The following is a 14,109-nucleotide window of genomic DNA, read 5'->3' as shown; positions in this document are numbered from 1 at the left end:
GCCTCTGCACCACCACTGCACTACGACTAACCTCAACACCATTACCGCGACACCGCCGACCCGGACCGCATCACTTTCGCCATGGCTACGTCGAGCTCTTCCTCCAAGCCCGCGGATGGTCGGTGACATCTCACCTCCCTTCCTCTCTCTTTAGATCATGTTCTAGAAAGTTTTTATCCCATATGTAAGGTTGTACCCGTTAGATTTATGTCTAGATGATCCACTATGTCTATCAGATGAGGCTCAGTGCACAGCACAACACATCTTTCTACAGGCTACAGGCTACAGGCTACAGCTAACACCAACAGATCCATGGCACAGAGCTTTCTACAAAGATGTATTCACAGCCCATGGGCAAAACAACCCAGGAAGCTCAACCACTAGCATGTAGCTACTACATGAGTACATGACTGAATCATACAGGGTACAGCCGCTGCTTGTATGTGGCTTTGAACTGTTGGCTCCCTGTCGCTAGCTGCTACACTCACCAGTGCTGTGCAACAGCAAGCATTGATCCAACATTATCCGGCGGCATGCCCGTGATTTAAGGACACGCGCAGCGCTCAGGAAATTTGTGATGATGATTATAAGCTGTGGAGCTGCATTAGCATTGCGACGAGCTCGTCGCTGGATGGCCGATCGGTTGGCGAATCCGAGAGGCAGATGATGGCAATCCTGATGGCCATCAGCATCTCCTCTTCTTCTCCCTCGTCTCCGAGGATGCTACTATCCAGTGCTTCTTTCAGATCCGCAGATTGCTGCATATGCCGGAGCCATCTTGCGAGGCCGCCCTGCCCAGCTTCTCCCGAGAAGAAAGAGTCTGTTGGGTCTCTCCCAGTGAGCAGCACGCCCAGGATCATGCCAAGGGCATAGACATCACTCTTATCGGTGTACCTGTACCATAAAATGGTAAGTTTATATGACATGAGGCACCTACACGTGCAAAGGCATTACAGTCTTAAATCATCAAGGAAATACTTGGACAGATCAACTACAATACTTGTACAGAAAAGAAGATCAATTTTATTCAAAACAATCAGTATACTTCTTCCTCTCAAGGGGCGTAAATTCAAAACCCACCACTATCATGACTGAGGCAAAGCATTAACCAAGCCCTTATACATGGCTTAGATAAATGAGTGTTTTTTTCCTGCAAGAAAGATATTAGAGTCTCGTAGAAAGTAATTGCTTAGAAATTAACCCTCTAAAAATTACTGATGTAGCTGGGTTTGTCAGGAAAGAGGATGGAATATGAACAATAGAATCAGAATGAAGGATTTATTCTTTGATGGACATATGGAAGGTCTGAGTGAAAAAGATGGCAAAAACATTTTGGAGATAAAAAGGGAGCAGACCGGTATTCTGTATGCGCTCACGCTCACGCAGGAATTTATGAAAAGCGGGAGCATCAAAGGCAGGCAAATTGAGGTCCTCTAGCAAAGTAAAGATTCTCATGCCGCGAAAAGCAAAAGTTAGATACTTTCACTAAGCCCTAGGGATAATCATCATTTTTATGCTTTATGCCTTCTCAGTTACTCTTCTGGCAAGTTTAATGACAAAGAAGACCACTACTCCACTAGTAGTAACTAGGAAAAACTGAATGGTAGCAACCACAAGTCAACGGATGTATACTATCTAGTGGGTTAAGATTTTTTTCTAAAAAAATATATAAAGTGGAAGTTAAAAAAGAGACCAACCTAGGAGGAACTAGGCAGTTTTCATTATCATTATCATTAAGAAGAAAATATAGAGACTCAAATTTGAGTCAAAGTAAAAAGAGACCAACCTAGGAGGAACTAGGCAGTTTTCATTATCATTATCATTAAGAAGAAAATATAGAGACTCAAATTTGAGTCGAAGAGGACTTGAAGCAACATGGTTGGGTGAATGACCACACCTCTCAGGCTCCCACCCAACTACTTGAGCTAGACTCCCTTCCTATATAAAGTGGAAGTTTTAAGCTTAACATTTGTTTTGCCAGCCACTAGGTATTCTAAAACAATACTCAGATGCTTGTGGTATCACTGCAAATCCAGGCGGATGTCAAATACAGAGAATGATCGGGTAAAATCACTACAAGATATAGTTTGTCTACAATGTCAAGTTGTCAACTAGCTAGACAACACAAAATGAAAATATGAAAGGAACCTTTATATACGTCATAGATTTCTACAATTCCTTTCTTATCTCCATGTATCTATAATGAAACACCTTTGGTATTTCCATGGTCCGAGAATTTTATTAGAACAGTTGAGATTTGATATCCAAAAGATGAACATATACACACCAGCCATCTGGTTCTAAACATTATATACATGAATAGCAAGGAACTCAAAGTCTACAACATATTCTTCTTGTTCATGGGCTAACCTTTGACCGAGCGAGAATGATATAGGATCGCCATCCATCAAGAATGCCACATATGTAACATTTAGTTAATAACTTAATACTATAAAATCTTGAATCACCTAGATTTATATTCCCTTCTCCAGTTCAAGAACGACTACCATGAGAAAGACATTGGTAACTCTGAAAGTTTTATTTGTACAATCAAGTATCGAAACAATAAGCTAAGGGCCCTTAGAATGTGGGCCTTTTTTCAAATACTCAAGCAAGATTTGGATTGTTTCCTGTAAAAAATCATGCTTTCCCACAGGGTTGTCAGAATGTTGATGAAAATTTTCAGGGATTTAGCTAGTTCTTTAAATCCAGAACAAAAATGAAAATGGTAATGCATTGATGTTACCTGCTGCTTTGGTAGCATTCTGGAGCAGCGTAGAGGCCACTGCACAATTCTGGATCACCTGAACCTGCTGCAATCAGCCTTGCAACACCGCAATCTGCCAATATTGGCTCCAAACCTTCATCTAGCATCACATTCGACAGTTTGAGGTTGCAATGGAGTATCCTCGGATTGCACTCAAAATGCAAGTGCCTCAATCCCTTGGCGATCCCAACAGCAATCCTGCTCCTCGCATCCAAACTGAGGCTGACTTGCTGCGATCTCACCCTCTTCATGACATCCTCGAGGCTGCCCCCAGGAACGAAGTCGTACACGAGCGAGAGGCGGTCCGCCTCACGAACGTACGCCTTCAGCGACAACACATTCTGGTGCCTGACGCGAGCAAGTGCCTCAAGCTGCCTCTGCACCCTCCTCATGTCCGACTTGGACGCGCTCGGGGACATGGACGGCGAGGCCTCGGGGCGACCGGCCGCCTCGAGCCGCTTGATGGCGACGGTGAGGTCGTTGTCGAGTGCCAGCTTGTAGTACTTGCCGTGGGGCCCATGGGCGAGCGGCTGCGCGGCGGGGAGCGCGGCCAGGAGGTTCTTGGCGGAGATTTGCGGGGCGAAGGAGACGGGGCCCTTGGCGATCGCGGGCGTGCTCTTGGCGTGCAGGATGGCGAGGCGGATGGCGTAGAGGAAGGCGAGAGCAAGGAGGAAGCCCGAGAGCGAGCCGAAGAGGACCCCGAGCGCGATGCGACGGAGGCGCGCGGCGCCGCCAGCCTGCGCACGGGGAATACTGGACCGCGGCGGCGGGCGATGGCGGCGGGACTGCGTCGCCATAGGCTCCGAGTGGAGCGGCTGGGAGGCGGCGGGCGCGCACAGCGCGAGGAACGCGAGCAGGAGGAGGACAAGGGTGGTGGCCAGGAGCGCCAGGGTTTTGGTAGGGTTCCTGCTTGTCATCCTAACTCCTACCACCATGAAACAAGTATACAGGATTTGCTAGGAGAAACGAGCAAAATTCCTTGGGCGAGAAAGAGGGGTGAAGAAATCGATCAATGCTCAGGTTTTCCCTGTTCCTCGTTCACCTCACTCACACACCCAGCAGCTTTCCTCCATGGAAATCAGTGGAAAACAACTGGAGACAAGGTGCAAAGGATGCAAGAAGCGAGGAAGTTGCGGAGCTTCAACAACTCGGGCATGGCGCTCGTGATCTTTACCCGCAGAAACTGTTCAACAAGGAAGACAAATCGAAAAGGCAGTCGCCCAAGGCGCGAGCGGCGTGGAGCTTTGGAAGGAGGAGGGGTACCTGACCATGAAGAACCCAGACAGAGACAAGACCGAGCGAAGGAGCACGCCTAGTCTCACAACCTCCCGCGCTCCCAAGCAGGCGGCGGCTCACGCACTTGTCGCCTCCCACCAAGAACTCAACAGAGGTTAGCGGCGCTCACCGCACCAGCACGGAGCACACTATGCAAGCATGATCTCTCCCTTTTTTTTTCACTCCTCTCACTGGCACCGAGCTGTGTGCTCCCTCCAGAAAGCTTCAAACCAAAACGACAACAGGCAAAGCTGAGCCCTCGTCCTCGCCGGCTCTCTCACCTGGGGCACTGCTCGCAATAAGTTACTCGGAGAGCAGAGCAGTGTGGCATTGGTGTGGGCGCCCGGAGCTAAAAGCCGAGAGCTTTGTTGATGCACCCCTCTCCCCTCGCAGGCGGCTCGCGTGCACCACCATGCCGTGCGACCGGACCGGACCAGCCAGACATTCTCCTCCTCCCCCCGTCCCCGCTCCCCGGCGCGCGCGCGACAGGATGGCTTGGACTTTGGATTCTTTCTCTCTCCCGTTTCTACCCCACACCCGCGGGGCCCGGGGATGCAGCGCGGCGCGTGGCCGTAGCGGAGGGAGAGAGTCAGAGAGAGGAGGAGCCCAAGACGGAACAGAGATGCTTTGATGCCCGTGCACAGCAATTGCCCACACTGTTTCGAATCTCTTCTTTTATCTGTCCTTCCTCAAAGTGAGAACTGTCGCTTCTCCCCACAGTACTGCCGCTGCTGGTAGCGGTAGGAGTAAAATTTTCTTTTCACCTGGAACACAGTGCAGTAGTAGCACTCCGGATTCGGTAATATCACTCGCCGTGTAAAACACCGGTCAAAAACTCTCTCCTTCGTGAAAGAACGCAATTCTAGCCGTGTCATAGTTTATAGTTTAGTATCTTAAGTCCGTTCAATTATAAAATAAAAAATATTAATATTTATAATATTAAATAAATATTATTAGATTAATTATAAAATATATTTTTTATAATAAATTATTTTAAAACCATAAATATGAATAGTATTTACTAAAAATTTACGTTCTGTTCGGTTGGCTGATTCGTATCGTTGCTGGTTCGTAAAGAAGTACTGTTGGCTGATTCGTGTGAGAGAAAAATATTATTCTAACTAAAAATTTATGATTATTTATGATAAGCCACAGCCAAACAACATGCTGTTAATTAAATGTGAGCTACTTTTGCTTACACGTAACAAGTAGTTACGTTCCTTTTTAGGGAGTACACAGCAATTCAGTAGTACGGTACGCGCAAGTGATGCTACTGATCCTATAACGACTCTTCTTTTACCGCTTTATCTAACTCTCTCTCCTAACATGAATTTAACTCAGGCCGAATGGGATCTCGTCACACTGTTTGATAATGGTAATCTTGCATTCTTCCTCCTGCAAATGGATTACTGCTCCGGAACCGGACGAGCAAAACAACTTTATTTGGGGTCCTTTGGCTGCTGCTTTGCGCTGCTGAGAAAAAAAATAATTATAGGCTTGAGACAAACAGTTTTTTTCTAACTTCCAAAAAGTATTAAACAAGTTTTTAATCTTCAATTAAGTTTATTATAAAATTATTATACTCTCTTCATTTCAAATTATAAGTCGCTTTGACTTTTTTAATACAAAATTTTACTATACACTTACATATACGCTGTCTACTTATATATAGTAAAATAATGTATCTAAAAATCTTATACTCTTATAAAGCAAAAACCCCACTAGCTATTTCTCTCAACTTATAAGCTATCCAACTAGGATATGTACTATCACATACAATTAACATCCGCTAAGCAAAACTCCACCAACTATTTATCTCAACGGCTTATTCGCTTCTCCTATAATCCGTCTTTCTCAGCTTTTTTCAGCCGAAACTAGTGTTTCGGCTTGTTTTTTCAGCGAAGCGAACGTGGCCAACATATAAGTTATCCAACTACCAATACACTATCACATACAATTAAAGTCCACTAGCACATGCAACTGTAATGTCCATGTTAGCAAGACATAGTATTTTATTATCTACGTCATCCTACCACGTAATTCACTAATATGTAATTCCTGTAGCAACGCACGGGGTAGTCCACTAGTATCAAAACATCTTAAAATTTTGAAGTGGAGTAAATATTTATTAATATTTCTTAGATATATAAATGTTAATGATTTTTATATATTTGATTAAAACTGAAATGTTCTCTGGAGGTCCCCACACGTCAGTGTTTGTTTTCGACAGAGGTTGCAGTAAAAAGCATGGGACGTCATTATACCGGGGCCCGTACTTTGAGGTCCCTTTTTCCTTTTCCCGCCGCTTGTGTTCGGCCCCTCTTTTCGGCCGCCGCGACGTGATCCTCACTGACGTGTGGGGACCTCGCTGCACCCCCCACGTGCCGCGGAGGCGACGGCGAGACGGTCAGCCCATGTGAGGTCTCTTACCAGATGGGCCGTCGTTAAGTGAGATCGCATGTAGACCCATATTAGTAGCGGGCCAGGCCACAAAGAGGACATAATAAACAATATGGGCCGTGCCCATACTGTTCGTTACGACTCCTTCGAGGCCCAGTTTATCTCCAGTATCGTTGAACTGGAAAGCCTCGGTTTCTTCCACACTGGCAGGTGGCAGGCAGCATAGCAAATTACTACTAGCGACACCCAAATCGATCCGATCGGTTCATCCGGCGAGATAATCCATGGCTGGCTGCTGTGCTAGGGTTTAGGGCTTCCTCGCCCAATTCCATCCGCACCCACCCCTCGGCGCTGCGACCTCGCGGAGCAGGATCGATTGGTTCGGTAAGGACCCAATCCCCGTTCCCCATTCCCCACTGAAGGGCCCAATCCCGTCTGATCGAACGCGTAGGCTAGGCTCTGGCGCGATGAGTTCGGTTAAATTCCAATTGGAATCCACGGCGCAATGCTTGGCTCTGACGGTGGTTCCGTCGCAGGATGGAGGACGGGGAGGCGGAGGAGGCGCAGCGGGACGCGATCACGGCGAGGATGCGGGCCCAGGACTACGCGGGCGCGAGGGCGCTGCTGCTGCTGGACTGCTGCAGACGAACTCCAGGCTGGAGGGCGCCCTGGAGATGCTCCCGGTGCTCGAGGTCCTCTGCTGTGCCGCCGGCAGCGCGGCCGGCGGCCGTGGGGGTGTGGACTGGTACAGGGTCCTCCAGGTGCTGCCCGGGGATGATGGCACCAGGATCGAGGCGCGCTACAAGAGCATCGTGGCCCAGGTGGAGCCGGCCATGGGGGCTCTGCCCGGCGCCGAATTGGCCCTCAAGCTCGTTGACGGAGGCATACGCGGTGCTGTCTGATCCAGAGAAGCGAGAGGGGTTCAATTCGAGGGACGTGTTCAATCGGTTCGTTCGGTCTGGTGTTGTTGATGCGCCACCACCCGGTGGTACAGTCGTCCGTTCTGACAGGGTGAACAGTATTCATACAAAGGAGATTAGGGGCGCAGATGGTGCGAGCAATGCAGCCTCGCATGTCAACCACGCTGCTGACAGGCCATGTTTTGATGGAAGGGACCCCCTTCTTTCAAATGTGGCAAGTTCTTCCGGGACTAAGAGGATGGATCCTTGCTTTCATGGTGATGACGGCTGAGTTGCAGTCACCTGACGGCACTCATGTTGACAAGAGGCAAAAGGGTGTCTGTGAAAAGGATGTTAATTGCATATCGCCCTCACAGGAAGATTGGGATGCCTGCTTTGATGATCCATCACCTTCCATGGAACAAGATTTGGATGCCTGCTTTGATGATCCATCTGGTGCCAAAGAAGATGAGCTCTGCACTAGCAAGCAGTATGAATACCATAACTTCAAGGAAGATAGGGCGATCAAGAATTTTGCTGCTGGCCAAGTTTGGGCAGCATATGACTGGGAGAAGTTTCCTCGTAGATATGCACTGATTGTTAAAGTACCGACGGATAAGATGCAGTTATGTCTCATGGTTCAAGACCTGTCCGCAAACTCCTGAAGATAAGAAATGGTGCCATGCTGGCTTGCCATTGGTTTGTGGAACTTTCATTGCAGAAGAACACCGTATCTCATTAACATTGAACTATGTTCTGTCACCAAATTTTCAGCAACAACCTGAATCAACATCTTGAAGTTTATCCCCAGGAAGGTGAGGCATGGGCCATTTATAGTAATTGGGGTATTGGGTGGTACACTGATCCTAGGATGTGGAAGAATAGTGCCTTCTCTATTGTTGAAATTCTTACCAGTTATTCTAGTGAATCAGGATGCACTGTTGCACATTTGGTAAAGGTAGATGGGAATGGAAATTTTTCCAGAGGCACTTCAAGAGTGGAACAGAGCACTTGTTACGCATACACAGGGACAATCTGATCATGTTCTCTCACAGGATCCCTTCTTTCAGATTTACTCCTGAGGCCGGAACTATGTTCGAGCTTGAACATTCCGTGGTTCCAGAAAATATTCACCAAGAAAATACATCAGCGTGTGTTTCTCATTTTTCTGAGCTTTCAGGTTTGCATGATGACACAAATGGCTTCCCTGAAACTGCTGTTGCAAAATTCTCAAATCCTTCATCAACAAGCAAAATTGAAGCAGGCTGGATGCCTAGGTCTTATGTCAGGATTATCCATGTGGTTTCATATACCTCAGTTTTTGTTTTGAAGTTGGAACCTCACCCTATGCTTAATGAAGAGATACAGTGGGTTGAAGATGGTCTACCAGTTGCTTCTGGGGTATTTCGCGCTGGTACTGAAACTACATACAAGGATATCTGGGAATTCTCACACCCTGTAGAGTGTGACTGGAGTGCAAAAAGGTATTTTTAACGAATTTTCCACCAAAAAGGGGAAATATGGGCAATGCTAAAAAATTGGAAGATCACCTTGAATAGCACTGACATTGACAAATGTGAACCCCGCATGGTTGAGATCCTCTCAGACTACTCTGATGAAAATGGAGTAAATGTGTGCAGCTTGGCTCGGGTAAAAAGTTGCTTTACCTTTTTTCATAGGGTAGTAATGGAAGATTTCCATTTGACAAGGTGGATTCCAAGGTCTGAAATGCTCAGCTTTTCCCATCGTGTTCCTGCTTTTGTGATTGTTGACATCAAAGATCATGATATACCAAAAGGGTCATGTCATTTGGAACCAAGTGCCCTTCCTACAAGGAGGATCATAAATTAACACATGTATAGTAGCAGAAGTAGCCAGTAGCCAATTGTAATGAACTAATGACTCCACCCTTCCCTATCGCTCCATTTTAAATTGTTCTACTTGTCTCCATTAATCATCTTGTCCTTACTGTCTCATTTGTGAAGAGTACTGTTTGATCAACTCTTCAAAATTCCCATGTTTTACCAATTGCAGACCAGGTCTGACATGTGTTAAAATTTGGAAATGAGTTCTTTTACCATGAAATAAGGAGGCACAATACAAAACGAAAAAGTAATGTAACTTAAACTAAGGTTTACTGTAGCACTATTTTACTGCTGCCATCGACTGCCAATTGATGCTGCTACAGGCTCCCCGGTTGGGATTATATGTTGTGTCAGCCGTTCTGTTCTTTTAGTTGCTTCATGATGAGCACTGTATGCAATCACCAACTTCATTGTTGATTAATTTTTGGTGTAGTGGAACATTAATGTAAATGATCTCTCTTTATTGGATCTGCCGACACTGCAGTACAGTTGAAGAAAGGAAACACATAATCGTCAACCAATGATGTGTTTCGGTGTTCCTTGTGACAGATTGCCCAAAATATCGTTGTCGCATGTCACTGCTAGATAATTCTATTGAGATGATTTGTCTTGCCATCAGAATATGATTTTTGCAGACTTTGAAAAAAGAGGTTATTCTGTAGTCACCCTCTTAAGCTGTTTGAATGTCCATGAAACAAGAGGATGATGTCTTCTGTAGTCACCCTCTTAGGCTGTTTGGAGGTCCATATCAGCACATATCAATCAAGTATAACTGACTTTGTGGATACACTAAATACTCCTTTTTTTGGTTATTTGGATATCTTGTAATGCTTGTTAGGTACTTCATTTCTGTACTTACCTTCAGCCCTCCCTATAAATTCATGCACATGTCAGCACTGTGAAATTTATAGTTCCAGTACAAAATTGAATTGTGATAAATTTACTGAATTTCGTTCAATTATTGCATGCTGGATATCATTTTCCTTGGTTCCAGCCTTGTAATTGCCTCATTCAAAGGAAATGTTAGGCAGGAATAAGTAGCGTATTTTGTGGTCCTTTCATATGATGCAGGCAGCTTAGAATAAAATTAGACGATGCCTTGGTATTAATGTACCCTTTTTCAATCTGACTTTTTGGTCTGCACTTGTATCCTATTGTCAAATGTAGTACGCAACTAGTTTCCTGTAAACTTCAAATGCTTTTGCTGATTTAACTTACTATTTTCCCTTTTTTTCTCAGACAAGACCTAACCAGCTGATTGCTTGTTGAGCGAGCATAGTCTATGTGTTTTTCTTGTGCTCAAGTGCAACTGTTTTTAAGTGTTTTTGCATTCAAATATGAAGTTTTCTGCCTCCCAAGTGGATCTAAGAAACTTAAGAACGACAGAGAGAGATAAATTCATGTGAGCAAGAGACTTGAAGCATTCTGTGGTATTCACATGCAACACTGGAGATTATTTCGAATACCATCCGGATGTCAACATCACACCTAAATTATGCAGAGAATCGCATATTACTCTGTAAACTACACGTTGCTAGTAATGCTCGAAGTGGAAGTTATTCTCCTTGCTGATGTTGGAACCTGAAAATTGCAATCTTGGTCAGTAGCGTGCCTATGAAGGGTAGTAGGTGCTAGACTGCTAGGTGGGCAGAGGCATGCCCCCCTTTTTTACATGGAATTTGCAGCATTGTCTGAATTTTTACATACACAGCAAATCACCATAAGTAGCTGAAGGTCCAGAAAATGATAGCTGCTTATCCATTCAGGGTGTATATCTGTCTTGTGTATGACATCAATCAGGGTTCAGTTTTTGTCATCCTTGTTTTTGGAGATTCTAGGCCATTTGATTTTCAGTTTCCTTTCATGTTTCTTAAATAAAGTTTCTGCTGAATTGCATTGAGCCATGAGTATGGAATTTCAGTGGTTTTTATATAGGATTAAGTCTACTTTTGGCCCCTCAACTATTGTGTCGGTCTAATTTTAATCCTCAGCTACAAAACCGTCTAGTACCGGTACCCCAATTGTCAAAACCGTTCACTTTTAATACCTAGACAAGGGCAAAGCTTTTTTTGACCGACGTTGAGTGGTTTTGACAGGCAACCTCCATCTCAATGACATATAGGGCCCACATGTCATTGACTCAGTCCCTCGCTCTCCGTCCTCACGGCCACTCCCCCGATGCGTGGCTCCTCCAGGTACTCGAGCTGGTCGTCCTTGAGGAAGAGCGTGATCTTGGTGCCCCAGCCAAGCCGCTCCCCCGTGGTATCGAGCGTGACGGTGAAGGAGCCACCGGCTTGGGACTCCCAGACGTACTGCTCGTCGTCGTTGTGCTTGGTGGTGATCAGGACCTTGTCGGCGACGAGGTAGGTGGAGTAGAAGCCGACCCCGAACTGGCCGATCATGGACACGTCGGTGGTGCCCGCCGCCAGCGCCTCCATGAACTCCTTGGTGCCTGACCGCGCGATGGTGCCGAGGTTGTTGACAAGGTCCGACTTGGTCATGCCCACGCCGGAGTCGATGATGGACAGCGTCTTGCTGGCCTTGTCCGGGACCAGCCGGATGAAGAGCTTCGGCTGTGTGTCCAGCTTCGACTTGTCCGTCAGGCTTTCGAACCGGATCTTGTCAAGCGCCTGCTTTGCAAGTTTGCCATTGATTAGATTGGTGTTGGGTGTAAAGCAGGGCATTTCAATTCACGAAACAGAGCATCCTGAATGACAAGAAGAGCACAAAACAGAGGATCGATTCTATCACAAGATGATGATTTGATCGGGAAGGAAGGAGGAACTTACATCGGGCTATTGTAGGAGAATCGAATCGACTGCTTTTGCTTGCTCTCGACGAGACTGTTGTAGGAGAATCGAATCGAATGCTTTGTTGTCGCGGCTGGATTGCTGAAAGGCAGGCGATCGAACGCACAATTGATGCTTGCTTGGTTTCCTGTCACGCCGAGGTCGAACGAACAGATGGATGCCTTTATAGGAGGGCAGTGGATGGATCAGGGAGGGAGGGTTCGCAGGTGTTCCAGTGTCTTCGCAAGCTTTCCCGTGCTCACCGCAGCGTCCTGCCCTGCTCTGTTTCGTGAGCCTTTGCCTCTCTCTCTTCGGCGTGGCGGCGGGAGCGCGGCGGAACCGGGCGTGCCCCGTGCGTTCCAGCAAGTTGATGACGCGTCGGAACCGGGACATCGCCTGGTCGGCGATCTGCCCGAGCGGCGGCGACTCCGCCCGCCCCGCGGCGCACGGGGACGATAGCGAGGAAGCCAGCAGCTCCAGGCTGCGCAGCCCCGCGTGGCCGCCTCCTGGAACGCCAGCTGCTCGTACGCCCAGGCCTCGCTGCCGCAGGACATCAGGTCCACCGCCATGGCTTGCCTCCTCCTCTGCTGCCTGCCTCCTTCCGGCCTTGGGAGCGGCTCTGGAGCCTGGATCGTTCCTTGGATGGTGTTGGAGGTCAGATCCGTGCGGTGGTGGTGCTGCTGCTTTCTTAGGTTGTGGGATTGTGAGGTGGGAACAGGTGGGGGGTGGGGGGTGTGGCGGTGGCGGACGGCCGCGGAGAGCAGCTCGGCGCGGGCGCGGCAGAGCGCGACGGACTCCTGCCGCCGGCGCTGGTGGCTGCGCTGCGGGCGCGCTCAGAGGTCCAGAGTGAAGTGGAGCAGGCAGGCAGAGGCCGTGAGGATGTAGAGCGAGGGACTGAGTCGATGACGCGTGGGCCCTACATGTCACTGAGATGGAGGTTGCGTGTCAAAACCACTCAACGTCGGTCAAAACAGTCTTGCCCCGCCCAGGTGCTAAAAGTGAACGGTTTTGACATTTATGGTACCGATATTAGACAGTTTTGTAGTTGAGAGTTAAAATTAGACCGACATAACAGTTGAGGGGCCAAAAGTGGACTTAATCCTTCTATATATGGCTAAATCCCTCCTTGTCATATCTTCTCGGTTCTAACTGCATCGTACTTTCAGTATTGAAAGTTAAAATCAGGCCTCATTTGGAGCGGAGGAAAAGTGGAGGATTGAGTTCCAGAGGAAAGGAATCCTATATGCTCATTTGGAATGAAGGAACTCGGACAAACCTTTCCAGAGAAATGGAAAAATGAGCTCAGAACCAAGAGAAATTTTCCTACGGTGCTCGTGGCCACGCTTAGCGCACAAGCCAATCTATATTTTATTTATGCGTTACTTTGATTCCTCTGTTTTTCATTTCTGCATTCCAAACACATCTCTCGATTGTTTTCTGTATTTTTTGTTCCTCTGTTTTGTCATTTCACTCCTAACTATTTCCTGTACTTTTTTCCTTTCCTCTGTTTTTCGTTCCTTTGTTCCGAACAAGCCCTGAATGCATGCCAGCTGTGATCTTCGGTTTTCGCTTTAATTCTGGTCATCTCGGGTTTGGGAGATTGATGGTTCTTCTTTGCCTACCATTTAAAGAACAATAGTTTGGTGTCTCTTATTCTGGCCTTTTGTTGTAAGTTTGAAGGATAATATATGCTAATCATTTCGTGCTAACAGAACAGTAAAGATACCTAAAGATACTAGAGAAAATATATAGCAGAAACTACATACTATTTACGTGTACCTAAACAGCACTTCGATCCTCCTTTTTACATCACTGCAACTGTTGTTGCTCTGTTCCTTTATTTTTCAATATCAACTCTACCTAGTACATCTTAAAACCATCACGCTATAAGGCGGCAAGAACTGGAACCTTTTTCTCCCCGCGCGCGCGTGTGTGCTGGTGAAATATGCATAGCTGCAGGAGGATTTCCTTGCAGAAACTTTTAAAGATCCTAAAATTTGTAGCATATGGATCCTGGAGAGATCCTGACTGTATTTTGTTGTTCCAATGTCACATTTCACCATCCATGGCGACCATTTTAGACTTTGTAGGCCTTTCTATTTTTTACTTTTGGC

General features: G+C 46.8%; 2 protein-coding genes and 1 pseudogene across 3 annotated transcripts; 1 reads left to right on the top strand and 2 right to left on the bottom strand.

Moving 5' to 3' along the window:
• Positions 1-200: 200 nt before the first annotated feature.
• LOC136453965 (inactive leucine-rich repeat receptor-like protein kinase CORYNE) lies at positions 201-4,582 on the bottom strand. 2 transcript variants are annotated; one of them, XM_066454513.1, is made up of 3 exons: positions 4,031-4,582; positions 2,747-3,950; positions 201-894 (listed from the first exon to the last, which is right to left on the bottom strand). In XM_066454513.1, the coding sequence occupies exons 2-3, from the start codon at positions 3,700-3,702 to the stop codon at positions 585-587; spliced, it is 1,266 nt and encodes a 421-aa protein (XP_066310610.1). In that variant the 5' UTR covers positions 3,703-3,950; positions 4,031-4,582; the 3' UTR covers positions 201-584. The 2 variants fall into 2 exon arrangements, with proteins under 2 accessions (XP_066310610.1, XP_066310609.1); XM_066454512.1 differs by having other exon boundaries at positions 2,747-4,582.
• Positions 4,583-6,979: 2,397 nt separating this feature from the next.
• On the top strand, positions 6,980-9,437 carry LOC136453962 (uncharacterized; annotated as a pseudogene).
• Positions 9,438-10,756: 1,319 nt separating this feature from the next.
• LOC136453963 (heat shock protein 82-like) lies at positions 10,757-12,920 on the bottom strand. The gene is made up of 2 exons (XM_066454511.1): positions 11,996-12,920; positions 10,757-11,836 (listed from the first exon to the last, which is right to left on the bottom strand). Exon 2 carries the CDS (start codon positions 11,705-11,707, stop codon positions 11,339-11,341), a length of 369 nt encoding a protein of 122 aa, XP_066310608.1. The 5' UTR covers positions 11,708-11,836; positions 11,996-12,920; the 3' UTR covers positions 10,757-11,338.
• Positions 12,921-14,109: the final 1,189 nt, after the last annotated feature.

This window comes from Miscanthus floridulus, chromosome 5 (genome assembly GCF_019320115.1).
Source record: "Miscanthus floridulus cultivar M001 chromosome 5, ASM1932011v1, whole genome shotgun sequence".
In the NCBI taxonomy this organism is placed as follows: domain Eukaryota; kingdom Viridiplantae; phylum Streptophyta; class Magnoliopsida; order Poales; family Poaceae; genus Miscanthus; species Miscanthus floridulus.
This window is presented reverse-complemented; position numbering and strand designations above follow the sequence as displayed.

Bases quoted from the DNA above. Each gene is read 5' to 3' on its own strand.
- LOC136453965 (XM_066454512.1), bottom strand. From the start codon at position 3,702: ATGGTGGTAGGAGTTAGGATGACAAGCAGGAACCCTACCAAAACCCTG. The intron at 895-2,746 runs GTAACATCAATG...TTTATGGTACAG, and splicing joins GAATGCTACCAAAGCAGCAG to GTACACCGATAAGAGTGATG.
- LOC136453963 (XM_066454511.1), bottom strand. From the start codon at position 11,707: ATGACCAAGTCGGACCTTGTCAACAACCTCGGCACCATCGCGCGGTCA.